The sequence below is a fragment of the Schistocerca nitens genome, chromosome 4 (genome assembly GCF_023898315.1).
Source record: "Schistocerca nitens isolate TAMUIC-IGC-003100 chromosome 4, iqSchNite1.1, whole genome shotgun sequence".
Classification (NCBI taxonomy): domain Eukaryota; kingdom Metazoa; phylum Arthropoda; class Insecta; order Orthoptera; family Acrididae; genus Schistocerca; species Schistocerca nitens.
This window is the reverse complement of record NC_064617.1, coordinates 990,978,660-991,006,256: the sequence shown is the minus strand read 5'-3', so window position 1 is coordinate 991,006,256 and position 27,597 is coordinate 990,978,660. Positions and strand designations below refer to the sequence as shown.

The 27,597-nt window shown below is 44.1% G+C and overlaps 1 protein-coding gene across 1 annotated transcript in view; it reads left to right on the top strand.

The window, feature by feature from the left end:
- The window catches only part of LOC126252741 (dipeptidase 1-like), a 1,484,085-nt gene that overhangs the window by 1,208,091 nt on the left and 248,397 nt on the right, over positions 1-27,597 (top strand). Inside the window, exon 9 of the mRNA XM_049953644.1 lies at positions 13,327-13,411. Coding sequence (XP_049809601.1) covers positions 13,327-13,411 — 85 coding nt within the window. The remainder of the gene's footprint in view (positions 1-13,326; positions 13,412-27,597) is intronic.

The window sequence follows — 27,597 nt, the reverse complement described above, 5'->3', positions numbered from 1 at the left end:
ATACACTACATTGCATAGAATCAAACGATGACTTCAAAGTTTTTACGCAGAAAAGTATAAACACTCTCATGATATCGATTCAATGCAACAACATTTACAGATCCCCAATGTTATAACATTAAACCAAAACAAAAGGCAAAATAAATCCGTACAGCATTAGAGCTATGGAGTTACAGTAGAAGCTAATATCTTGTTGCACTCAGGGCATTGGACTGAGGAAGATTGGGAACAAGCTGTCCAATGTCTAGGCTGCCTTTATCACGTCAACTCAGACGTTTGGGGCGGTGCTGTGACTGTGAAGCATGGACTGCTGACGATTTGCAGAGCACTGTGCTCAGCGATGAATTGCGTTTCTACACTACCCCATCCCAGTGCCATTATGCTGGATATCAAAAACCATTTACAGCATTTGTGGGTTAGCCTGCCTCGGGACAGGACGCAACGGTTTTGTGACACGCTTGCTACCGAATCAGCGCATGCATCCAGACCAGAGGGGGTGCAGCGTTATACTAATAAGCAGGCTCCTGCTGCCAAGTTCTCTGTAAATTTGACTCGATTTTGAAATCACTGAATTAACGTCACTTATTTTCTATTGCAATGAAGTTTTCATTTCGTTTCCCTACTCTCACTGACTCCTTCACTTTCCTTAATAGCAGTTCACATTTATTTCATCGTCGTGAGAGTGAATACAATAATTAATATTCAGGTGGTTAATTGATTGCTCACCGAAGTACTCTTGCTAGTGTCGTATCGTCCAAAAATTGCTGCGCCACATCAAGTCACCAATGCACATCGATACCACAGACATTACTGATATTTCGCTGTAATCCGCAACATCGAATTGGAGGGGCTGAAGAAGACACGCCCTCTCCTTCCAGCAGTGCTCTCGCACATAGGTCAATACAGAGCCGAACATTAAATTGCTGTGTTCCAGTTGTGCTGACGTCAACTGAAGCAGTGAACACCACTGACTATGACTAAAAAGGTCTTCAAGTTGCAGATGGAAATCACCACACATTTGATATCTATAGAAAGAATACCACTTATGACGACATTACAAATGCCAATTTCTGACATCCAATGCCTCATAAACTAGCATTTTTCCATTCAGTGATTAATAGATTAAATAACTTACCACTAGAAAAACTAGCAATTCAAAAATAGCTTAATCCACTTCCTTATATAGCTTAAACACATGATTTTGACCCAAACATAATTATAAAATTATACTACAAATGTAAAACACCAAAGCAGCGCCGAATACATCGCAAGATATGACTAAATCGAGAAGCATCACCGACGCAGAAAATAAGACACGTGCCAGCAGTCTGCTTTGGTAGAATCTCGAACAGAATTAACGCACTTTATAAAAAGCCAGAAGTATTCAACTAGTCTTTCAAACCACTAACAACCTTTCAACAAAATTACGTTCCGCTACCACTACACATCGAAATATGATAACCCAGGCATATAGTAAATCACATGTGCCAGCTGTAATAGATTTTACATTGGCCAAATAGGAAGCAATTTTAACGTGAGATATAAAGAACACATTAGAGAGAGCGAAAATAATGTGACGAGTTTCTTTATACACTTGAAAAATCAAAATAACACTGTTGATACGATCGAAAATACACTCCAGATTCTGCGCAGAATAACAAAAGGTTTTGCAATTAACAATCTTGAAGAATTAGAAATTTAAATATTCACTAGAAAAAATCCACAAGAAATATTAAACGAGTATACAGAATTTAGACACAAGTGGTTTTTGTTGATGTGGTCTTCAGCCCAGAGACTGTTTTGATGCAGATCACCATGCTACTCTACCCTGTGCAAGCTTCTTCATCTCCGAGTAACTACTGCAAGCTACATCCTTCTGAATCTGTTTAGTGTATTCATGCCTTGATCTCCCTCCACGATTTTTACCCTCCACGCTTCCTTTCAGTACTAAATTAATGATACCTTGATGCCTCAGAACGTGTCCTACCAACCGATCCCTTCTTCTATTCAGGTTGTCCCACAAATTCCTCTTCTCCCCAGTTCTGTTCAGTACCTCGTCTTTAGTTACGTGATCTACCCACCTAATCTTCAGCTTTCTTCTACAGCACCCCATTTCGAAAACTTCTATTCTCATCTTATCTAAACTATTTATCACCCATATTTCACTTCCATACATGGCTTCACTCCATACAAATACTTTCAGAAAAGACTTACTGACAGTTGAGTCTATACTCGATACTAACAATTTTATCTTCTTCATAAACGCTTTCCTTGCCGTTGCTAGTCTACATTTTATATCCTATCTACTTCGACCATCATCAGTTATTTTGCTGCACAAATAGCAAAACTCATCTACTACTTTAAGTGTCTCATTTCCTAATCTAATTCCCTTAGTATCACCTGATTTACTTAGACTACATTCCATTATCCTCATTTTGTTTTTGTTGATGTTCATGTTATATCCTCTTTTCAAGACACTGTCCATTCCGTTCAATTGCTCTTCCAGGTCCATTGCTTTCTCTGACAGAAATACAGTGTCGTCGGCAAACCTCAAAGTTTTCTCCATGGATTTTTACTCCTACTACAATTTTTTTCTTTTGTTTCCTTTACTGCTTGCTCAATATTCACATTGAACAACATCGGTGATAGCCCGCATTCCTCTCTCAGTCCCTTCTCAACCACTGCTTCCCTCTCTTGCCCCTCAACTATTTTAACTGTACTACTACACAAGTACTACTTCAGAAACTTCATTCAACTTTTAGAACACGAAAATGGATAAATCGGAAGTGCACTACTGGCCATTAAAATTGCTACACCAAGAAGAAATGCAGATGATCAACGGGGATTAATTGAACAAATGTATTATTCTAGAACTGACATGTGATTACATTTTCACGCAATTTGGGTGCATAGGTCCCGAGAAAAAACAGTACCCAGAACAACCACCTCTGGCTGTAATAACAGCCTTGATACGCCTGGGCATTGGGTCAAACAGAACTTGGGTAGCGTGTACAGGTACAGCTTCCCATGCAGCTTCAACAAGATACCACAGTACATCAAGAGAAGTTACTGGCGTATTGTGACGAGCCAGTTGCTTGGCCACCATTGTCCAGACGTTTTCAATTGGTGAGAGATCTGGAGAATGTGCTGGCCAGGGCAGCAGTCGAACATTTTCTGTATCCAGAAAGGCCCGTACAGGACCTGCAACAGGCGCTGGTACATTATCCTGCTGAAATGTAGGGTTTCACAGGGATCGAATGAAGGGTAGAGCCACGGGTCGTAACACATCTGAAATGTAACGTCCACTGTTCAAAGTACTGTCAATGCGAACAAGAAGTGACCGAGACGTGTAACCAATGGCACCCTATACCATCACGCCGGGTGATATGCCAGTATGGCGATGAGGAATACACGCTGCCAATGTGCGTTAACTGCGATGTCGCCAAACACGGATGCGACCATCATGATGCTGTACACACAACCTGGATTCACCCGAAAAAATTACATTTTGCCATCTCTGGACCCACGTTCGTCGTTGAGTAAACCATCGCAGGTGCTCCTGTCTGTGATGCAGCGTCAAGGGTAACCGCAGCCACGGTGTCCGAGCTCATAGTCCATGCTGCTGCAAACGTCGTCGAACTGCTGCTTGTGTGTGAGAAATCGGTTGCAAACTTTCCTCATATCAGCACGTTGTAGGTGTCGTCACCGGCACCAACCTTGTGTGAATGCTCTGAAAAGCTAATCATTTGCATATCACAGCGTCTTCTTCCTGTCGGTTAAATTTCACGTCTGTAGCACGTCATCTTCGTGGTGTGGCAATTTTAATGGCCAGTAGTGTAATATAGGTAACAAGGAAAGATAATAGTAACAAATTGTAGGTGGTAAATAATATCGCTGCTCATATGCACAATCTTTTTAAACAGATAGCGTCGTAAGAGTGGAACTGTCAAACTAGTGTACCACCGTTATTAACATTTTATTTTCCACATACTTACATTATTTACCATCTTATTAAGACAATAACAGTTGTAAGACAGTCCACTAACGACATAATATCGACATCGCATCACTCTAGATGTGTGTACAATATAACCAGTTTAATACAAATGACATTCCCATTTATACATGATTTCAACAAAATTGTAATCGCAGTTACTTGATAATGGCCATAAAGACCGAAACAGTCTGTCATGAATAAAGATTACTTAAGCAGCAATTTCGGTGCAACTATTCTAATAATTATGTCGTTATCAGACATACACTCCTGGAAATGGAAAAAAGAACACATTGACACCGGTGTGTCAGACCCACCATACTTGCTCCGGACACTGCGAGAGGGCTGTACAAGCAATGATCACACGCACGGCACAGCGGACACACCAGGAACCGCGGTGTTGGCCGTCGAATGGCGCTAGCTGCGCAGCATTTGTGCACCGCCGCCGTCAGTGTCAGCCAGTTTGCCGTGGCATACGGAGCTCCATCGCAGTCTTTAACACTGGTAGCATGCCGCGACAGCGTGGACGTGAACCGTATGTGCAGTTGACGGACTTTGAGCGAGGGCGTATAGTGGGCATGCGGGAGGCCGGGTGGACGTACCGCCGAATTGCTCAACACGTGAGGCGTGAGGTCTCCACAGTACATCGATGTTGTCGCCAGTGGTCGGCGGAAGGTGCGCGTGCCCGTCGACCTGGGACCGGACCGCAGCGACGCACGGATGCACGCCAAGACCGTAGGATCCTACGCAGTGCCGTAGGGGACCGCACCGCCACTTCCCAGCAAATTAGGGACACTGTTGCTCCTGGGGTATCGACGAGGACCATTCGCAACCGTCTCCATGAAGCTGGGCTACGGTCCCGCACACCGTTAGGCCGTCTTCCGCTCACGCCCCAACATCGTGCAGCCCGCCTCCAGTGGTGTCGCGACAGGCGTGAATGGAGGGACGAATGGAGACGTGTCGTCTTCAGCGATGAGAGTCGCTTCTGCCTTGGTGCCAATGATGGTCGTATGCGTGTTTGGCGCCGTGCAGGTGAGCGCCACAATCAGGACTGCATACGACCGAGGCACACAGGGCCAACACCCGGCATCATGGTGTGGGGAGCGATCTCCTACACTGGCCGTACACCACTGGTGATCGTCGAGGGGACACTGAATAGTGCACGGTACATCCAAACCGTCATCGAACCCATCGTTCTACCATTCCTAGACCGGCAAGGGAACTTGCTGTTCCAACAGGACAGTGCACGTCCGCATGTATCCCGTGCCACCCAACGTGCTCTAGAAGGTGTAAGTCAACTACCCTGGCCAGCAAGATCTCCGGATCTGTCCCCCATTGAGCATGTTTGGGACTGGATGAAGCGTCGTCTCACGCGGTCTGCACGTCCAGCACGAACGCTGGTCCAACTGAGGCGCCAGGTGGAAATGGCATGGCAAGCCGTTCCACAGGACTACATCCAGCATCTCTACGATCGTCTCCATGGGAGAATAGCAGCCTGCATTGCTGCGAAAGGTGGATATACACTGTACTAGTGCCGACATTGTGCATGCTCTGTTGCCTGTGTCTATGTGCCTGTGGTTCTGTCAGTGTGATCATGTGATGTATCTGACCCCAGGAATGTGTCAATAAAGTTTCCCCTTCCTGGGACAATGAATTCACGGTGTTCTTATTTCAATTTCCAGGAGTGTAAGTTGTGGTGGTAGTCCTAAAGAAGAAAAAAAGTTTACATCAGTAAATGTTAAACGCTGTACTGCAAGAGAAGAGTTTGTGATCGTATGTTTTAATGGACAGTGACAATTGTAAATTATCAACCACTGATGTGGCAAACAATTGTATGAAGTTAAGTAAATCTTTTTATTCATTCGTGTAAGAAAGTGTACTAATATTTATATGTTGTTGTTCGTATGAGCCGTTTCCCAGAGCACTCAAAGAATCCACAGTGATGGCTGAACGATTGTAGTTTCGCTGGTCATAGAAGCTAGCACAGCCGATGTGGAGACGTTGTTGACGATCGCATCTACACGAACATACAGGGTGGTCGGAAGTTCCCGTTACATACTTCTACGACTTGTGGAGGGGAGTGAGTACATCGTATTTAGAACAGGTAGCCATGTCCGGAAACGTCATCCAACGAGACTACAGAGCGTCAGAGTTATAGGTGCGGGCGTCTGTAAATGTACGTGTACACTGGGTGATTCCGTGAACATGTTACAGACTTTGTAGGATAGTGGAGAACGATAAATATATTAATTTGACGTAAGGATCCCTGTACCGGAAACGAACAAGTCGAACACTTGCTCAGTACAGGAGATGTGTTTCACATTAGCTAGGATTAACGAATGGTCATAGTTCTTCAGGTATGCAATTTAGAGCCCACGTTTACTGGACAATTTTTCTCGTTTTTGTCCACACTACCACCACTGAAAGTTACCAGCCCTACACTCTTCGCAAAACTAGAACCGATACATGTATTCAACTGTCAGAGGTATCAGAACGGTTTTCGTTTATAACTTTCGACTCGTTCGTTTCCGGTGCAGGGATCCTTACTTCAACTTAATACATTTATCGTTCTCCATCATCTTAGAAAGTCTGTAACATCCTCACGGAATCATCCCGTGTATTCGTACATTTACAGATGCCCGCGTCTATAACTTTAACGCTCTGTAGTCTCGTTGCATTACGTTTCCGGACATGGCTTCCTATTCAAAATACGATGTACTCACTCCCCTCTACAAGTCCTAGAAGTCTGTAACGGGAATTTCCGACCACCCTGTATATTCGATCACTATAATGTGACACGAAATAGGAACGCGGTGTCGGAAGCGGAAAGTGTAGAACACCGGCGCTAGGGAAGAAACTGGCAGCCAGTCCCAACTACTCGGCATTCGGCGAGCATTGGTGCAGCGGTTGCAAATAGCCGTGTGCCTGGCCCCGCCTTAAGGTTAAGGTTGCAGCCGCGCTTTTACGAGCAAGCAGTCGCTTGGAAAGTTAAAGAAAGATTGAGCGCGAGGCGGCGCCGCATCGCCTGGCACCTGTGGTACACACAGCTCCAGCACCTGTTCTGGAGGTGGCGGACTGCCCGGCTTGTGCCCACAGCAGCGGCGGAGTGCGGCCTCTGCAGATTTGCGCCGCTCGGCCGTTTGCCGCCGACGCCGACGCCGCAGCCGGCGGGCGCAAATGAAGGACCGCCGAGATTAATGCGCGCCCACAAGTGCTCTCCTCTCATTCTTTTATTGCCGCTGTTTCTCTTTTCCTCTCTGTCCTCCCCCTCTCCACTGCGCCGCTCCATCCCCCCGCCGCGCTGCGCTGTCCGTATGTCTTTGTCCCTGCTCCCTCGCTCGGACTGCCGCTCCGGCGGCAAGAATCTCGGGGCGGGAGGCTTTTTCGGCCCTTTTGCAACCGTTCCAGGTTAACACCCCGGCGCATTCCGCGGGGCGCTAATTTTCTCTCGCCAGCCCCCGCCGCCTGGTAGCTCTCCGCACTTAAAAACCTTCCGCCTACCATCAAGCGGAGGAAAAAATTACGGCGGCGCTGTCTGCGTGTTTTCCGTTACGTTACGTCACGTCTGTGCGGACCGCCGGATGTTGCCGCGTCGGCTGTTCCCGGCGGCCAACACAACGCGCCCTCTGCTGGAAACAACCGCGACCACTTTCTTTACAACTTGACCTACTTTTATTTCTTACACGTAACCATAAACACGGCTTCCTCGAAACGCACGTGCAACGCAAACGCTGCCGTTCTTTGCAGACATCGTGCTCATGACTTCAAGGAAAGCTCCAGAATTCATAGAGCATTTATGGCGTCAAATTCTAAACTCAGGGATGTAACTAAGTGTGATGAATTATTGAACGACGTCCCAACCCATTAATAGAGAAGACAATGTTAAACTCTTTTTCTGCCTTTTCTTGTTAAAACTGAAAAGTAATTGTTTTACATATTGTGCACGTTATTTAGATCGTTGTTTTAAATAAATGATAATTATTATATTATGAAATTTTAGAATCTTGAATATGGCTCTTAGCAGTAACCGTATGTCTTGAATTAACAAAATACACGGTCAATTGGTTGCGATTTTTATTTAGACTTGATCCAGGTTTCGATACCACTAGGGGTGTCTTCTTGAGAAGAACAAGGAGATACTTGAATTACTTAACGTAAACTATGTTATGTGCATCACGATCTGAGGCGCTCAATTACCATACAGACAATATAATTAAAATCCATATAAGTTGTAAGATTAAAAACACGTATGGCTATTCTGTTCCATAGCCATACCTGTTTTTAATCTTACAACTTTAATGGATTTTAACTTTGCGCCTGTACGTGAGTCGAGCACCTCAGGCCGCCAATGGATGTAACATGTAATGTATTTCAAGCAACTCCATGTTCTTCTGAGGAAGATACTCTTAACACTGTCAAAACTTAAAAATAAATAAAAATTGGCAACCGACTGGCTGTGTACTTTATTAATTATGAAATTCTGTTCAGTTGTAACATGTGCACAGATTTCAGTTTCGTGTTTCCCATGTGTATAAGAATACACACCATTCGTCTTTTACAACTGCGTGGTTGCTATTTTCATCAACGAAACTCGTTTCGCCTACTCGTATTACGTATCATCAATGTTCTTAAAAAATAAGAGACATAATTGTTTAAACAGATATACTAGCGTTTCCTGGCAGCACACTTAGGTTATTTTAATATTTATAGTGATAAGATAACTTAAATATCCCGCTAGGGAGCACTACATATCTCATAGCAGTAACGCATACTTACACAAAAAACTTTTTCTACATTTTTATACATTATAGATATGCCAAATGGGAACAGATGAAACATTTTTCATTGAAGACAATGATACAGTTTTAGTTGCAAAAGACAGGCCGTTTGCTGTATATGGGGCTTAAACTCGGCTAGCATCTGTTATCGCCAAACAATAAGTGCTCAAAGGAAACGAGAACAGCGATCTCACTTCAAATTTTGATATTTGGTGAACATGCGATGTGGTTAGCAAATAATGAATAGAAAACACGTTGCAGGTTGTGCTATTAAATATACACTCTAACGTTTCTGTAAGGAAAGGACGACGATGGTACATTCGAAAAGGAAACTACTTTGGATACGACAATTCGCATCAAGATTGACCTATAATGTCGGATGCAGAAGTGGTGCAATGAGAAGAATGATAATTACAATATTTCATGTTTACAAGACTTTGCGCCCTGGTAATTTTTGTGTTAGATGTCTCTGTCCACAGGTCTCTATTTTAGGGTAAATTTTTTTGGCATCTAGGCACAGAGTCCCTGCTAAAAAGGATTACAGCGGTACCAAATGTAAATGGTTGCATAGTTTCTGCAGACAATATGCTTCTAATTGAGACTGGACGATCTAAAGCACAGACAGAAGGCGGGGCATAGACTGCAATGGAAATGTTATAGAAATGGTGTCTAGACAATAAAGTAAAGATTGCTGCTCGCAAAATGGTCCGTATACTGCTAAAACGAATATCTGTGACGAGAAATCTTACGATTAGGATCGGACGAGAGTCTACTCGAAGAGTCGAATAATACTTATGTTTATGCACCATGTCATACGTGAACCAAAACTTTGTACCTCATGTTAAAAAGTCAGCCATAACACAGCCCAGGCTGGTCGCAGCGGTGTTACGTGTGGTATGGGGACAACCACCTGGGACTTGGGGTAGTGGTCGAAGACAAGATGACAGATTTCGAATCTGTGAACATTATTGAGGACCGCCTTGCTTGATATCTTCCTAACGGTGACAGCATCTTCCACCAAGATAACTCATCAAAAGGGCGGAGTCGTGCTAATGTGGCTTGAGCAGAGTGGTAGTGGACTCACGTTGATGTCTGGGTCACCACATTCACCTGATGGAGAACATACGTGACACTATCGGACGTCGTCCCCCCGACCACGAACTACCGACCTATGATTTACGGGAAATGCGTGACGTGTTAGCAGACATCTGGTGCCACATTCTTCCAGGAAATGTACCAGGGCTATTTTGAATACCTGCAATGCAGAAACACTTTTGTACTGCGTCTAAAGGTTGATAAACGCGGTGTTAAGTTGGTGGACAGAACGTTTTGGTTCATCAGTGAATACCACGCAGCGCTGACCGTGATAAGTATCCAATTTACGTTCTTTGTCACTGAATAAAACACTTTTCTCTCTTGCACTATGATGCAGGTTATTCACGCTCAGGACTTATGACTTTACGTACTCGTATAATAGCTTCTACTGTTCTGATGGAACTCCTCAGTCACTGCTCTACATGCTACATCGAAAAGAGCCTAGATGATCAGCGAGGAAGTGTCTGGAGACAATATTTCAACCTCCAACAACTCCTTGTTTTCTGCTTGAGAGGTATGATTTGATCTACTGCAAAGCATTTTCCATGGTCGCTAATCGTTTTGGTTTACAGAGCAGTCGAGAGTCGTTCATACTATAGAAGCGTTTCTGAACCCTCAAGAAATGCCTGGAGCGGTATTGATCAAGTAAGTCATTTCTGGCTTGTATAATTGCTTTGTATTCGGAAAGTCGGACTGAATTTTTATGTAATGGTTTTGAAATTATGTATCTACTTATCAACAATATTTTTGAACATGTTCGAAAACCTAGGACGTAAGATGGTGGGGGAGTAATATCACGAGCCCTCGTTCGAGTAGTCTTATGTACAGTAGTAGTTTCACTCCTGCAAAAATGGACCATCTAGGAAGCATCCTCCGTCCAGTGACCGATTTGTTATTGGAGACGGCGGGTTTGCTACTGACGTGTTGAAAGTAGCGTGTCGCATATGTTAACTTTTAGCTTTTTCCGTGTTCTCATGTTTGCTCACTAATCCCTGGCCAGTGCCTGTATCTCAGTCGATATGGATAGTTCGAGCGACATACACTACTGGCCATTAAAAATGCTACACCACGAAGATTACGTGCTACAGACGCGAAATTTAACCGACAGGAGGAGGTTGTTGTGATATGCAAATGATTAGCTTTTCAGAGCATTCACACAAGGTTGGCGCCGGTGGCGACACCTACAACGTGCTGATATGAGGAAAGTTTCCAACCGATTTCTCATACATAAACAGCAGGTGACCGGCGTTGCAAAGTGAAAAGTTGTTGTGATGCCGCGTGTAAGGAGGAGAAATGCGTACCATCACGTTTCCGACTTTGATAAAAATCAGATAGCAGCCTATCGCGATTGGGGTTTATCGTATCGCGACATTGCTGCTCACGTTGCTCGAGATCCAATGACTGTTAGCAGAATATGGAATCGGTGGGTTCAGGAGGGTAATACGGACGCCGTGCTGCTTCCCAACGGCCTCGTATCACTAGCAGTCGAGATGACAGGCATCTTATCCGCATGGCTGTAACGGATCGTGCGGCCACGTCTCGATCCCTGAGTCAACAGATGGGGACGTTTGCAAGACAAAAACCATTTGCACGAACAGTTCGACGACATTTGCAGCAGCATGGACTATCAGCTCGGAGACCATGGCTGCAGTTACCCTTGACGCTGCATCACAGACAGGAGCGCCTGCGATGGTGTACTCAACGATGAACCTGGGTGCACGAATGGCAAAACGTCATTTTTTCGGATGAATCCAGGTTCTGTTTACAGCATCATGATGGTCGCATCCGTGTTTGGCGACGTCGTGATGAACGCGCATTGCAATCACCCGGCGTGATGGTATGGAGTGCCATTGGTTACACGTCTCGATCACCTCTTCTTCGCATTGACGGCACTTTGAACAGTGTTAGTTACATTTCAGATGTGTTACGACCCGTGGCTCTACCCTTCATTCGATTCCTGCGAAACCCTACGCTTGAGCAGGATAATGCACGACCGCATGTTGCAGGTCCAGTACGGGTCTTTCTGGATACAGAAAATGTTCGACTGCTGCCCTGGCCAGCACATTCTCCAGATCTCTCACCAATTGAAAACGTCTGGTCAATGGTGGCCCAGCAACTGGCTCGTCACAATACGCCAGTCACTACTCTTGATGAACTGTGGTACCGTGTTGAAGCTGCATCGGCAGCTGTACCTGTACACACCATCCAAGCTCTGTTTGACTCAATGCCCAGTCGTATCAAGGCCGTTATTACGGCCAGAGGTGGTTGATCTGGGTACTGTTTTCTCAGGATCTATGCATCCAAATTGCGTGAAAATGTAATCACATGTTAGTTCTAGTATAATATGTTTGTCCAATGATTACCCGTTTATCATCTGCATTTCTTCTTGGTGAAGCAATTTTAATGGCCAGTAGTGTACTTTGCCTAGCGGTGTCTCGGAGGATGAGAGATCAGCCCCACCTGGACAAGTCCAGCGCGGTTGACTTTCGAATGGGAGAAAAGGTCTTGGTCAGACCTAGCCGGGTGTATATACAAGAAGAGGTAGGCTAGTGGTTCCTGCTTGTGTTTGTACGTACCAACTAGCAATGAGATCTGCTTCCTGCAGTCTTCGTTTTGAGCTACGAGTTTTGAGGTAATGAGGTAGGATTTAAGATGTTCTTTTTGTGGTATGTGGTGTCCATTATCGATTCAGATTGTCTACAATTCGGTATCTCTACACATCATAGCAGAACAGTAGATGAGCTGCATAAATTTCTACCTGTTCATTTAACTATCCTTGAATACTTTGTGGATACATTGTTTGTTATGCAGTGGTACAGAATGCCATGTGGTTAAAGCATCAGTAACCGTGTTATTACACGTGACATGACCTGCGTTTTGAGTTGAGATACTCAGTAGTTTCAGAACGATCTCTCTAAAGTATATTTACGTACGTTGCCACTGTTAAACCGATAGCTGAGACTTCATGATTCTGCTTAACGTCCCATATGCTCGGAGACGTTACAGATTTAACTGTAATATAGGTTCTACCGTGATCATTTGCCTTCAGCAAACGTACTTATTTGAACAGAATGGTTTGCACAGCTGCCACTCATTTATTCTTCAACAATATGATTACTAGCATCTTTGTGTAAGTCTCTCATGTTTCTAAAGGTAAGTTGCATCGACATCTTCGCGGCAGCTAAAAATGTCTGAGGATCGATGGATTTGTTTATAGAAAAATTGATCATTAAAGTATATTTAAATATTCATTTAAGCCCATAAAATTAACCGTTGCACGAAGTAAGTGATGTCTGTGTTAACCGTCTGTCAAAACAAAGACAAGTAGCCTTAAAATTGTGTGTAGACATTCTTTCATGTTGTCAGAATTTTAGCAACAGACAGGGCACTTACACGACGTTGTGATGTGCACGCTGTGACATGTTCACTGACGGAGGGCGGCCGTTCTTCTGTTGCCAGGGCAGACTCGTCACTGGTTGACGAACCGAGCGAGTCCGTGCCCGCAGACCGCTCCAGCCGCGGAGGGCTCACCAGCTTCGGAAAGGTGAGTACACTACACTACACTACACTACACTACACTTCAGTACAGCACAGTACCAGCCGGCGCTCCGTAGGCAAGTGTCGCTCCGCCAGGTGAAGCAGTAGCCGTGGCAACACCGGAGCAAACTCCAATGCTGGCGACGTTACACGGTATCCAGGTGTGTACTTGTTTGCGCCACGTGCTCTACACAGCCTCGCGCTGTGGCTACCGTCTCGTAACAACATGATGCGAGGGAATGAATCAGTGTAATCGTACGAGAGTCAGAAGTGGTATCTCGAACAGGTCTACAATTGCCTTCATTGACTATCTTGCTAGCATGTATGAGTACATGATGAATTCGTTCGCCGATATATTACGCCACAACGTTTTCCCGCGCTGTCAGGTTTGACAGGTCAGGTAAATTTCTGTACTAGACTATAAATTTTCTCTTACCACCATCATGTTCTCCGATTTTAGTTTTGAAAGGCATTTGTTGAAAATGTCAAATGAACGTTCTACTTGAAGTCGTGTAGGTAAGTTAGGAGCAAATAAGTTTCCCACTCTTTTCAAATTTATAGGTAGTACAGAAAGCAATTCAAAGGCCCGGGTCAATGAACGTCGTACAGACCGTTGTTCAAAACTATTTATTTTAAGATTACTCAGTTTTCCATGGAACACATGTTCTACAAAAACAAGGTTTTATTTTAATTTCACAATTTCTGACACTATTTTTAGGTTTACCTGTAATGTCTACCTACAGTTCTCATTGCTCATGGTCGGTACGATAGATCTTCGTCCGAATTCAGTTAGGCATACTGTTACTTCTTACTATTTTGAGAATATTATTTTGAATGAAGCTATCCAGTAACGACTGACGACCAGTCCTCATAGATTTATTTCTGCTAATGCTTTATAACATGCTGAATTTAATGATGTAAAAGACCGTGTATCAATTGGTGACCTAATATCGTCATGTTACACCGAGTGAACTTAAGGTGATAGTTAACAGTGTTTAATTCCATGTGTAAGAGTCTGAGACAAAATAATGAAATTAAATATATTCTGCAGCTTGAAAACGGTTAAGGTGTGTGCGTAGAATATCCCCACACCTTCACTCAAACATGCGAAAATCAAAAGCAAGAAAATTTTGTGACATTAAGTACTATTCCCACAAGCATATAATATTAATGTTATTCAACGATAAATGTGTATCTACCCACGCACGCATCAGTTGATCAAAATATACTTACGAGTCCAAGATACACATCTCGCATAACAAACCAGCCCCTAACACGTGTACACCAGCTGTCCATTCCTAATAGCGCCTGGGCTGCGGTTCTTGGCCAGTCAGAACAAAACGCATCCATGATGCGTTGACGCACACGCCATAATTACAGTTAAGGTTTTCCAAATCTGTTCACTCAACAAAAATATTTACTTACTACGTGAGAGATCAGAATCTGAAACAATAGGAGAGTGTGTGGGCACTGCTGTACAAACAATGAGCAAACTTTTAGGGAGAGACGTGGAAGTAAACACCACATTCATATGTTGGTACTGTTGCAGCGACAACGTTGTCGTTGGTCGACAAATTATAATATCACGAGAGAAATAAAATTTTATTTAAAAAAGAACAGAGGCAATACATTACTTTAACAAACGAGAATCTGATTCTATGTAGCAGTGTTTTTCAACATTTTCTATTTGGCTGTACCTCATCTCGTTGCGCGATTCCGAGATAGTTTGGCTACTATGACTCACGATGCAGGTGTTTGATAATCCTGCGTTGCCTCCAGGTTAGTGGTGTATCTTGTGCAGAAAATAAGACTTCCGTACTGCCATAGCTGTCGATGTGTGGCTGATGTTGTGAAACTGAAGTTTCTGAGTGTTAACAATCCGAAATACGCGGTACCGGTGTATTTGACGAGTATTTTCCATGGTACCCATTAAACAGTTTCATTTCAGAGATTGATACGACATAGTTCAAACCCCATTCACATCAGAACACAGTCCTCGAAATGTTCAAACATAAACTGTGCTTTCGCTTTGTTTCGTCAGTGATCCACTATTCGCTTCCATTGCACTCGAGTAAAGTGTCTTAGTTTCTCTGCGGATACAAGTGAAGCACACATTTCCCAGTTCACCCAGTACTAACCACTGTCTTCCTGCAGTTCACATACACCTTCTCCTTCCTTTGCCTGTGCCTTTATCTCGCGGTTTCGCAGGGTCGGCATGGTTAGGGTCGTATTTGGGAAGGTGAAGGTTAAGGTTAAGGGGTGGCCGGATGACCTTCCTGCCGCCACCCCGTATCCCCTGGGACGGAAACAGCGTACCCCAGCTGGCCAGCTGTCTGCGTCTAGTGCAGGGGTGGGCAGGAATCCTGCACATGTGCGGTGCACTTGCACGCGTGCAGTTAACAGGTGTTCTGCGTGCACACAGGGGCAAGCTGGCCACCCGCTTATCTCCCATCCCCACCATACCTTCTGTCCGCTCCTTCCTCTGTAATGCGTTTTGTTTCCTAGCTTGCTTTATTGAGTGAATGAATAAGGTTAGTAGGAGTGCTTGAAAGGAATCATGGTTTGAAAGAGTACCTATTACCTACGATACGTTTTATTTAATTATCTCAGGTGGAGTTTACAATACGTTTAATGTCTGGAACAAAATTTCTACATACAGACAAACACAAACAGTTACGTAAATTTTCATCACTGATGTTTGCTCTTAACCGAGACTTATTAACTCAGCAAATGGTTTTCCAGCACTCGCTATATTAAGCGCAGTCTTATAACTTGCACATACCGCTGGGCTATTATTGTTGTCGTCCTGAAAACCTGAAAACAGTGCTCCATAAAATGTTAAATCAGTTAGACGAGAGACATGACGAGAGAAAGTCGCAGATCTCTCGTGACAACAGCAACTACGACAAATTCAAATGGCTCTGAGCACTGTGGGACTTAACGGCTGTGGTCATCAGTCCCCTAGAACTTAGAACTACGTAAACCTAACTAACCTAAGGACATCACACACATCCATGCCCGAGGCAGGATTCGAACCTGCGACCGTAGCGGTCGCGCGGTTCCAGACTGTAGTGCCTAGAACCGCTCGGCCACTCAGGCCGGCCAACTACGACAGATTCATCTGGTATCGTCAGATCGCTCTTCTTAAGCTCAGTCAATTCCCCATGCGCTCAGAATCCGACAATAAATTGTACTCGTCCTTGTGAAATTTATTATAATGGCCTTCAATACTAAACTTCAGTTGACCAGCGAGAATACTGCCACATATTAAACATTTGGAATTTTCACGTTTTTGCACAAAGAAAAAATGATTCTCCCATTACTTTTTAAAAGATAGCAAATCTCCACTTGTCCGTTTCTTGAAATACAACGTTCACTACATAGTGCTCGCTTCGCATCAACGTCCGCAGCTTAGCCCGGCACTACACTGCCGCAACCTGCCGGCTGTCGCCACAGCCCCGGTCGACGCCTGCACGCGAGCAGCACACGTGCAGCGCTGTGCGCTCATGAGCCGCGTGCAACGTTTGCCCGCCCCTGGTCTAGTGTAACCCACGGAAGACTGCGAACGTGTTCAAATGTCGGAGAGTCGTTTAACTGAGGCGGGACGTGGGGACCAGCCCTGTATTCACCTTGTGTGATGTGGAAAACCGCCTAAAAACCACATCCAGGCTGGCTGGTCCAACAGCCTTCGTCGGTAATCCGCCGGGCGCATTCGTTCCGGAGCCGGAGCGCCTACCCGAGGCCAAGAAACAGCGCATCACCGCTCTCGGCTAACCTGGCGGGTCTGCACTTCACATCGACACGGTACAAATATTGATTTCAGTGTTTCATCCGTTTCTTTACGCACCTAAACCAGCACACCAGCCACTCCGCCACGTCAACAGTCAGTGTTCCTTCTCGTCACCTCCCTACCAATCAATTGTTCATTTTCGATAATCGAAAACAAACACTTTTATGGTATATACTTGTATGCATACAGATACATTGAAAAGTTCATGTTCACGTAAAAGCTGAATGAACTGAAACGTACGTAATGAATAAAACTAAATAAACACATATTATGTAGGCCCTTAGAGCTGTATATTTACAACTTATCTCATAATGAGATTTTCACTCTGCAGCGGAGTGTGCGCTGTTATGAAACTTCCTGGCAGATTAAAACTGTGTGCCCGACCGAGACTCGAACTCGGGACCTTTGCCTTTCGCGGGCAAGTGCTCTACCAGGAGAGCTTCTGTAAAGTTTGGAAGGTAGGAGACGAGGTACTGGCAGAAGTAAAGCTGTGAGTACCGGGCGTGATTCGTGCTTCGGTAGCTCAGGTGGTAGAGCACTTGCCCGCGAAAGGCAAAGGTCCCGAGTTCGAGTCTCGGTCGGGCACACAGTTTTAATCTGCCAGGAAGTTTCAACTTATCTCGTATTTATCAAATTCGCAGAAGCTGCTTTGCATAATTTGCTGGACTAACACTCCTCTACATCTAGATAGAAGCGCCAGTCTGTGGCTAATCCGTTTCTCCACGATATTATTTCTTCCAGAAACGATAGTCTAGTAAGGCGTGCTATGAGAAGATTTGTAAGCAAGGGATGGATACTGGATGAATTTGTGAGAACAGGATGTGAATTCTCATGGATATATCATTCATTAAGAGCATTGCTCGCGAAAGGGAAGGTTCAGAATCGTGCTAAGTCAGATAGTCTTATCTGCCACGAATTTCAGCACATTACACCTTTACCGCAGAGTGAAAGTTTAATTCAGCTGTATAAATTAGGTTATTGAAATTAAGTGAACTCTTCCTATTACGTTACAGTCTACGGTGAACTGTAAGATGTCCACCTGGTTGCCAGATGGGAAAAAGCAGTTTGCTTAGATGCAATGAATTAGAAGTTATCTGTAAGTACCTTTCCATTTCGTAAAAAAAGAACGTTAAGGAACTGTTTTTAAACCTATAACCTAGATGGAAAACGATAACCTATGTGTAAAAATGGACAAATCATGTAATATTTCAGGACACCCACTAAAGATGCCTTGTAAAAAAGGCGAAACGCGTATGGGTGCATAAATAAAAATATAAATTTCGATGTGCAGCATGCAAAAAAGGCATTTTATTTGAAACAACTGCAATTTAATTTCCTCTGTCGTGTTTGGAGAAGCAGCATATTTAAGTACAGTGTACTGCATTTCCTGTAAGTATTGTATAAAGAGTTACAGTCTTTGTTGTAGCAGGTTTTCGAGATCTTGTAACTTGAAATTCTTTTTGCTGCCTTGTAGTTAAAATTACCCTAAACGACTAAAATAGTTGACTTGTTCAGTACCTCAACGTGTAACTTCTAAAGCATGAATTGCGTAGTGCATTTTGATAAAACTCATTACACTCATGTCCAGAATAAACTGAATACCTTGGACGACTAGAGGACATGTAAAGTAGTATGTTCTGCAGATATGATTACATTTGAATTCTGTTGGTTCGCTGGTTCAAAGTCAACATCGATATCGGAGCGAAACACCCACCTACCGGTAAAAAGTGCCTGCGGCTCTCGTTGTCGCTATGAACCGAAGGTAACTGATCAGCGTGATTTGAACAGATGTCGAAGAATCCTTGTAGACGTGTGTGCGAACCGTACCGTCATATCAGTCAGTTTGAAAGAGGGCGCATTATTGGCATGAGACATACATCCGGGGAATTTCTGCTCGTGTTTCGGCAGTACAACGGGTGTGAGCAGAATGGTTCACAGAAGGCCATAGGCCACAACAAGAAGGGTCAGGTCGCACCACCCAAACCACCTCCAGAGAAGATCGACACTTCATCCGAATGGCATTGCAGGACACATCTGCGTCCTCCTCGATTCTGCTGCAATCGTCGAAAGGTGTAACACATCTGCACTATCAGGGGTGACAGTCCGTCTCCGGTTATTACGGCATGGGTTACGTGTGCGTTGTTTACTTCTCCGACTACGTTTCACGAATGTACAGAAACATCCTAGACGGTAATGGTGTATGGGAAGACGTCATTGGCGATAGCAATGGCATCAGATATTGTTTTCGGGAGGATCCAGGTCCTGTTTGTTTGAAAGTGATGACTGCATTCTCGTTCGCCGCAGACAATGGGACGGCATCACAATGATTGCATTCGCACAGGACACACAGCGCCAACTCAAGGCCTTATGGTCTGGGATGCCATTGGGTACAACCACAAATAACAGCTGGAGCGTGTCCACGGCACTGTAACCACTGTGATGACTTGAATGACGTCCTGCCACCCGTAGCCATATCCTTTGTGCACAACACCCCAAACGCCATTTTTCAGTAAGACAATGCGCGACAAGACGTTAGTGCACGAACACGTGCCTTCTTGGTGTCACAGGATGCCAGCCTTTTGCCCTGGCCTCCCACATCACCAGCCTTGTCGCCAATCGAAAATGTGTGTGACATGGTGAAATGATGGCTGTAGCGCTGTGGCCCATTGCCTACCACCATAGACGAACTTTGGGACCATATCAATGCTGCATCGATCGCTATAACACAGGACGCCATTCGCTCCTTATATGCATCGATGCCATCAAGCATGAAACAAGTTATTAGGGCCCATGTCGGATCCTATGCCTACTAGGCAACAGGACACACGCTGAATCGAGATAACTGAAATGCTAATTGTATGTGCAGAACATACTAATGTACATGTCCTGTGAATATGAACGTCCTATCTCTAGTCGGTCAAGGTGTTCCGTTTCTTTCTGAATATGAATGGATATTGCTCAAAAGAATTAGGGGAGGACGATTTTGGGCATCTGCCGTACTCCATTGACCAATAATTGTGGCCTGGTTTTGTTACCAATTATATATTTATCTATCTTATCCCTCACAAATTAAGCACGCAACAAAACTTTATTACATCTTCGCTCATTTAAATACCAAGAATTGAAAAGTTGTACAGATGTTGAAAACAAGATGGGAACAATTATTCATCCCCTAATCGCGGGTGCTTAAATAACCAGTATGCCCTTGGTGTGAGTTTATCACCACCTGACACCTTCATGGCATGCTCCATATAAGTCTACGGAGGTCACCCTGTGGTACCCACTCCTATTCTTCAGTGACTACTCTCGATAGTTTTTGGAGAGCGTGTAGTGGAACGAGAAGACCACCAACACATACGCCAAGCACATCCCACACATGCTTGATGGGGTTTACGTCGGGACTCACCGCTGACCATTCCATTACTTCAGTGTCCATGCTTCCCAAGACGTCCCTCGTGACGTCAGCCGCATTGACTCTGGCTTGAGAAGGAATTAGGAGCCACCACCGTGTGCAGTAGCCACCACACGGTCCAATAGGAATTGTCCCAGGTGGTAAGGCGACCATCGACAACGGCCAGATCCGTACGGCTGTGAGCACGGATGCCTCCGCACAGGATCACGGAACCTTGGCCGAAACAGTCGACTTCCCGGGCAATATTTGGTAGCTGCCACTCAGTGCAGTGTTTCCACACAAGTAAACGGTCTTCACAGTGCGTCAGTGAATATCTGGATCTGTCTGTGAATAATACGTTTCACCAGTGACGAAGATGCCAGTTGACATGAGAACGCCGGAACTGAAGACGAGCTGCGAGGTGCCATGTGAAGAGAGGTACTGTAACACGACGTCTGCGGCGTGTGGCCCTTTCTCGTAGCCTGGACCTTACGGTCAGGTCGAGTGCAGCGGCTCCTGCGTCACTTCTGAGATCATATTGCAGTGCTCTGGCGGTCTCTGTCAGCCACCGCAACGCAGAGATGGTCGGATGTCGGTCACCACGTGGGGTTGGAAAGCGTCGGCGACATTGTTCAATGCGCCTTGTGTACTGACCTGTCGACTCGGAGGGACAATGGCATCTGCAGCAATGAGAACAGAAGCCTATCCTTTTTGGATGATAGAGACTGACCTTGCAACTTGCAGTGAATTAAGATATCGTATCGCCTGTAACAGGCTGAATACTATAACCACAAATGACAACAGCTGTCTGTGTACCTCACTAAAGAATACTGGGACTGTGGTACTCACTTCCTTCTGAGGGGTCACCTGAAACTCTAATGCATAACACAGTGACAGATGGCGAAAAACAACAAATATACTTCCTTAAATTTGCGTATATGTATTCACGAGCATCTGAATTAAGGGCACGTGCTTATCAGTACGTATCACTTTCATCCTGGTGACAGTGGCGACGGTGCACGCTACAAACTCCTCGAGACGAAGAAATCGTTGGGTAACCATCTTAATACACGATAGCACAACAAGTGCTGTCTAAAACGAGTGGAGACTGATCGAAGATGTGTCAAAGGCACACGTATCTAGCTCGAATGCGTCACTGCATATGGACTATCAGACCAATTGTGTGATTCAATTGAAGAGTTCCTAGATAACAGAGCGCAGCATGTCATTCTCAATGGAGAGAAGTCTTCCGAAGTAAGGGTGATTTCAGGTGTGCCGCAGGGGAGTGTCGTAGGACCGTTGCTATTCATAATATACATAAATGACCTAGTGGATAACATCGGAAGTTCACTGAGGCTTTTTGCGGATGATGCTGCAGAATACCGAGAGGTTGTAACAATGGAAAATTGTACTGAAGAGGACGAGGATCTGCAACGAATTGACGCATGGTGCAGGGAATGGCAATTGAATTTCAATGTAGACAAGTGCAATGCGCTGCGAATACAAAGAAAGAAAGATTAGCTACAATATAGCAGGTCAGGAACTGGAAGCAGTTAATTCCATAAATTATCTAGGAGTAGGCATTAGGAGTGATTTCAAATGGAATGTCCATATAAAATTAATCGTCGGTAAAGCAGATGCCTGACTGAGATTCATTGGAAGAATCCTAAGGAAATGCAATCCGAAAACAAAGGAAGTAGTTTACAGTACGCTTGTTCGCCCACTGCTTGAACACTGCTCACCGGTGTGGGATCCGTACCAGATGGGGTTGACAGAAAGTGAAGATCCAACGGAGAGTAGCGCGCTTCGTTACAGGATCATTTAGAAAATCGCGAAAGCGTTACGAAGATGATAGATAAACTCCAGTGGAAGAATCTGCAGGAGAGACGCTCAGTAGCTCGGTACGGCCTTTTGTCGAAGTTTCGAGAACATACTTTCACCGAGGAGTCAAGCAGTATATTGCTCCCTCCTACGTATCTCTCGCGAAGAGACCATGAGGATAAAATCAGAGAGATTAGAGCCCACACAGAGGCATACCGACAATCTTTCTTTCCACGAACAATACGAGACCGGAATAGAAGGGAGAACCTATATAGGTACTCAAAGTACCCTCCGCCACACACCGTCAGCTGGCTTGCGGAGTATGGATGTAGATGTAGATGCAGATGCGAACAATGGACTGAGGTCTGGTGAGTTGGGAGCCCACACACATACAATCTCATGCCCGCAAGTGATTCTAACATCGCTCTGGCTCTCAGTGGCAGTTTTGGGTTGGAGCTGCTGACGAACCAGGGGATTTATATGGCTGCTTAGCTTTCTGTATCGTTCGTCAGTGACAGATAATGGCTGACGTACCAGATGCCCAATTTGATCCTGTGTCATCGTATTAGAGACCAAAATTCTTTCACCAGTTTGGTGTCAGCAATAAAGTCACATCATATACTGTGATGTTGGACATGATCTTTATCAACGTCTTGTACTATCGGACTTCAAAAAGTAACTCATACATTATTAAGGCAGGCCAAGTAACTTTTATTGTAGTGCGCATTAAACTTTAAAGTAACGCTACATTTCAGTATAGTCTCCAAGTTTGGGTAAATAACGGTCGGATCGTGCCAGTAATTTTCCGTTCCTCGATGATAGAAATCCTCTCCTTGGTTTCGAAGCCGTTAGAGAACCACCGCGTTAACTTCTTTATCCTTTGAAAATCTTTTCTCCAGATGTACTTTCAGCTTGCCGGAAAGATGAAAATCGTGTGGTTCCAGATCCGGACCGCATGGTGGGTGCTTCCAAATCTCTAATCGAAAATCTGATCGTTGAAGAAAAGCCTTAGTAGTGCGCCTGGTGCAGAAGACCAGTGCCTCTGGTTAATTTTCCACGCCTCTGGTCATTTATGGCGTGGTGCTGCAATGACAGTGTAGCACAGTGAAAGTGGCTAGTTTTTTTTTTGTTCTATGGTATTGTATAGCTATATTTACTGGTATTTTGTCTATGCGGCAATGTGAGGTTGAACATACGTAACCTCGTAATTCGTGAAAAGCAGTCATTAATACAAAATGCAACATTAAACTGTGTACTGCAACGCTCGTGGCGAGAGTGCAGTCTGTTGTGTTAAATTTAAGAGAATTGTCCTGTTAGCAGTAATACAAGCAATGTGACCGAGACAAAGATATGAAATATAAATAACTACAAGAAATCGTGTGTCTGAAAAGTATCTCACTGTTGAAACATTAATTGTATCACACATAAATTATAAATGGCCAACCTATTTGCGCAATGAATAAATGCTACACTGCCGCTATCTCCAAACTACTGGGTCTATTTAGGAATGCGATGTACAATGCGTGCTTTAAACTATAGAGACATCCTCTAACCTTCTGTTCTAATAAATACCATTACGACAAATACCATTGTGAATTAAAGTTGTGTTACTCAGAAACTTGGCAAACTTAAAATTATATGTATGAAACTTGAAATAAAGAGAAGAATGCTGCCGGCCGGGGTCGCCGAGCGGTTCTAGGTGCTACAGTCTGGAACCGCACGATCGCTACTGTCGCAGGTTCGAATCCTCCCTCGGGCATGGATGTGTGTTATGTCCTTAGGTTAGTTAGGTTTAGGTAGTTCTAAGTTCTAGGGGACTGATGACCTCAGATGTTAAGTCTCATAGTGCTCAGAGCCATTTGAACCATTTTGGAAGAATGCTGACTGTTCGAAAAGCAATAAAGTAACTGAATTTAAAAAAAATTACATTCCTAAGATAAACTACTTTAGCAATTGAAATATTAAAACTTCAATTTAAATTGATAGTAGAAAAACCTGGACAAATTCATTTTACTTTCTTACAAACGGGTATGATATCCACCTTCGGATAAAAAGCAGTGGATCACACGTTGTTACATTATTATAAAAATCTCCAATTCTAAATCCCTGACCAAATTAACTACTGCGCTTGGATGTCTCGGAAAATACACTGTTACAGTAGCTTTTGAAGTCTTGTGAATGAATTTACGAAATATCTCTCCAACAATGAAAAATAATATAAGGAAATTTTTGCCAGCACACGGAACAGCCTAAACACATCTTACTCTGTCACAAGATCAAACTTGACTCTCTCTCTTTCTATCTCTCTCTGTCTCTCTCTCTCTCTCTCTCTCTCTCTCTGTGTCTCTCTCTCGAAGACTGCACTCCACTCACGGGCAAAGGTTCCACTAAGAGTCTCACGCAGCGAAATCTCTTTTTCACAGATGTTGACCGCTACTACTCAGAGACTATTGAAGCTTTACTTTTCCGCGTGACATCGAAAATATTACAAAAAGTACTATTTTCTGTATAAATCAAAGTCCTTGCAAGATAATGTAGAGCAAGCAGGTTCATATGGATGTAGGCTGCAGTATTTACGCAGAGATGAAGAGATTTGCACGGGGGTAGAAGAGTGTGGGGAGCAGCGTCAGACTAGTCTTCGGACTGAAGTCAGCAACGAGAACAACAAAAGTGGCAGAGTTAAGATGCCGATGTGACCGGAGCTGTCAAACCACGTTTTCCAGACACCTCTGGAAATCCCCTGCGGCGGAGGGCAGTGGAGGATCAGACGACAGCGAATCGCGATCGGCCACGCAACGTTTTGGTGGGCGGCGGGACGGGTGGGCAGAGACTGCTGTGTGGCGCCCATATTTGCATTTAGATGGAGGACACATACTTCACGTGGCGCCTGCCTGTAACTGACGCCACACGCGCGCTACCGCGGCTTATGCACGCCGTACCATTCTCTCCCTCTCTCTCTCTCTCTCTCTCTGTCCCCCTCTCTCTTTCTCTGTCCCCCTCTCTCTCTTTCTCTCACACCCCTCAGCAGCAGACTCGCAAAAAAGGGGATAGAAAAAACGTCATGCATTTCGCTACCCGTTTATGGCACCGTTCTTCAGTTTCCCACTGCGAGGAAATATCTGTTTCTGGTGAAATGAGAGTTTCTTGCAAAGTAGCGGCCCTCCCACAGAGATCTGTGCTAACCATCCGGTCGTGGAGAAATTCCCGTGGGCAAAATGCATGAGGAAACTGGAAACTTTAATACTCATCTTTAAGCAATGATTTTTATTAAGTCTGGAACCGCGTGACCGCTACGGTCGCAGGTTCGAATCCTGCCTCGGGCATGGATGCGTGTGATGTCTTTAGGTTAGTTAGGTTTAAGTAGTTCTAAGTTCTAGGATAATGGAATGTAGTCGAATTAAGTCAGGTGATGCTGAGGGAATTAGATTAGGAAATGAGACACTCCAAGTAGTAAAGGAGTTTTGTTATTTGGGGAGAAAAATAACTGATGATGGTCGAAGTAGAGAGGATATAAAATTTAGACTGGCAATGGGAAGGAAAGCGTTTCTGAAGAAGTGAAATTTGTTAACATCGAGTATAGATTTAGGTGTCAGGAAGTCGTTTCTGAAAGTATTTGTATGGAGTGTAGCCATGTATGGAAGTGAAACATGGACGATAAATAGTTTGGACAAGAAGAGAATAGAAGCTTTCGAAATGTGGTGCTACAGAATAATGCTGAAGATTAGATGGGTAGATCACATAACTAATGAGGAGGTATTGAATAGAATTGGGGAGAAGAAGAGTTTGTGGCACAACTTGACTAGAAGAAGGGATCGGTTGGTAGGACATGTTCTGGGGCATCAAGGGATCACAAATTTAGCATTGGAGGGCAGCGTGGAGGGTAAAAATCGTAGAGGGAGACCAAGAGATGAATACACTAAGCAGATTCAGAGGGATGTAAGTTGCACTAAGTACTGGGAGATGAAGAAGCTTGCACAGGATAGAGTAGCATGGAGAGCTGCATCAAACCAGTCTCAGGACTGAAGACGACAACAGCAACAAGTTCTAGGGGACTGATGATCTCAGATATTAAGTCCCATAGTGCTCAGAGCCTTTGACCCTCGTTTTATTTTCTACAATATACGACAACTCATAGTCTAAAATTGTCTTAACTGCTTTTTATTCGTGCAGTAAGTACGACGGAGCGTTGTCGATTTTACCAACTTGATGAAATGAAGATACGTACCGTAAAACGGGTACAGTCTAACCGATTTTCAAATTCTAATATAATTATCATCACTGTTTTTCTCACGTTATTATATTTATATTCCTGAACATAGGGGCTTGTATGAGAGGGTTGCATACTAAATAGTACAATATATTTTCTATAATGCAGAGGAACTAATAGAAAAAATTGTTGGAGGTGAAGTTAGCATGGATTTGGGGATACACTGACCAGCCTGTACTTCCACCGTAACTATTAACTACTTTTCAATATTCCACACAATAATGAAAATTAAAATTATAAGTATAGTGAAAGGAATTAGGATGGTATACCACACACATAGCTCCAAATTTATTTGAGCATAAACATTCAGTTTCATCCATATTAAACCTAAATCCTCGTTTCAAAACACCCGGTACAGTAAGACCCTAAGGTTCTCTTTTCTTTATTTATTGAATCGGTATGTAGCACTTAAGGCCAAACAAATTTCATTCCTTTTCCCCAAATATATTTGATTATTATATGCTATACATGAATCTGTGACTGAATCGCAACAGCTTGCAATTTGAGCGATGTACGGCTGACATTTGTTTTTCTTAGTTGTAGGCACACTATCAGTTACAGCTGAGCCTTCGTCTATATACATATGGCTAGTGTTTGTATTCTTTAATTGCACGCTGTCATTGGCATCAACCTTGTTTAATAAACTGTGTATCTGTCATCCTGGAGTAACAGTGACCAGTGGTTAAAGTAACCCCGAGACAGAGAAATTACGCAGATGACTTCAGAAATCTTAGTTTACTGACAGACATATAATATATACTGTTCATGTGAACAAAAAACTGCCGGCCGCGGTGGCCGTGCGGTTCTAGGCGCTCCAGTCCGGAGCCGCGCTGCTGCTACGGTCGCAGATTCGAATCCTGCCTCGGGCATGGACGTGTGTGCTGTCCTTAGGTTAGTTAGGTTTAAGTAGTTCTACGTTCTAGG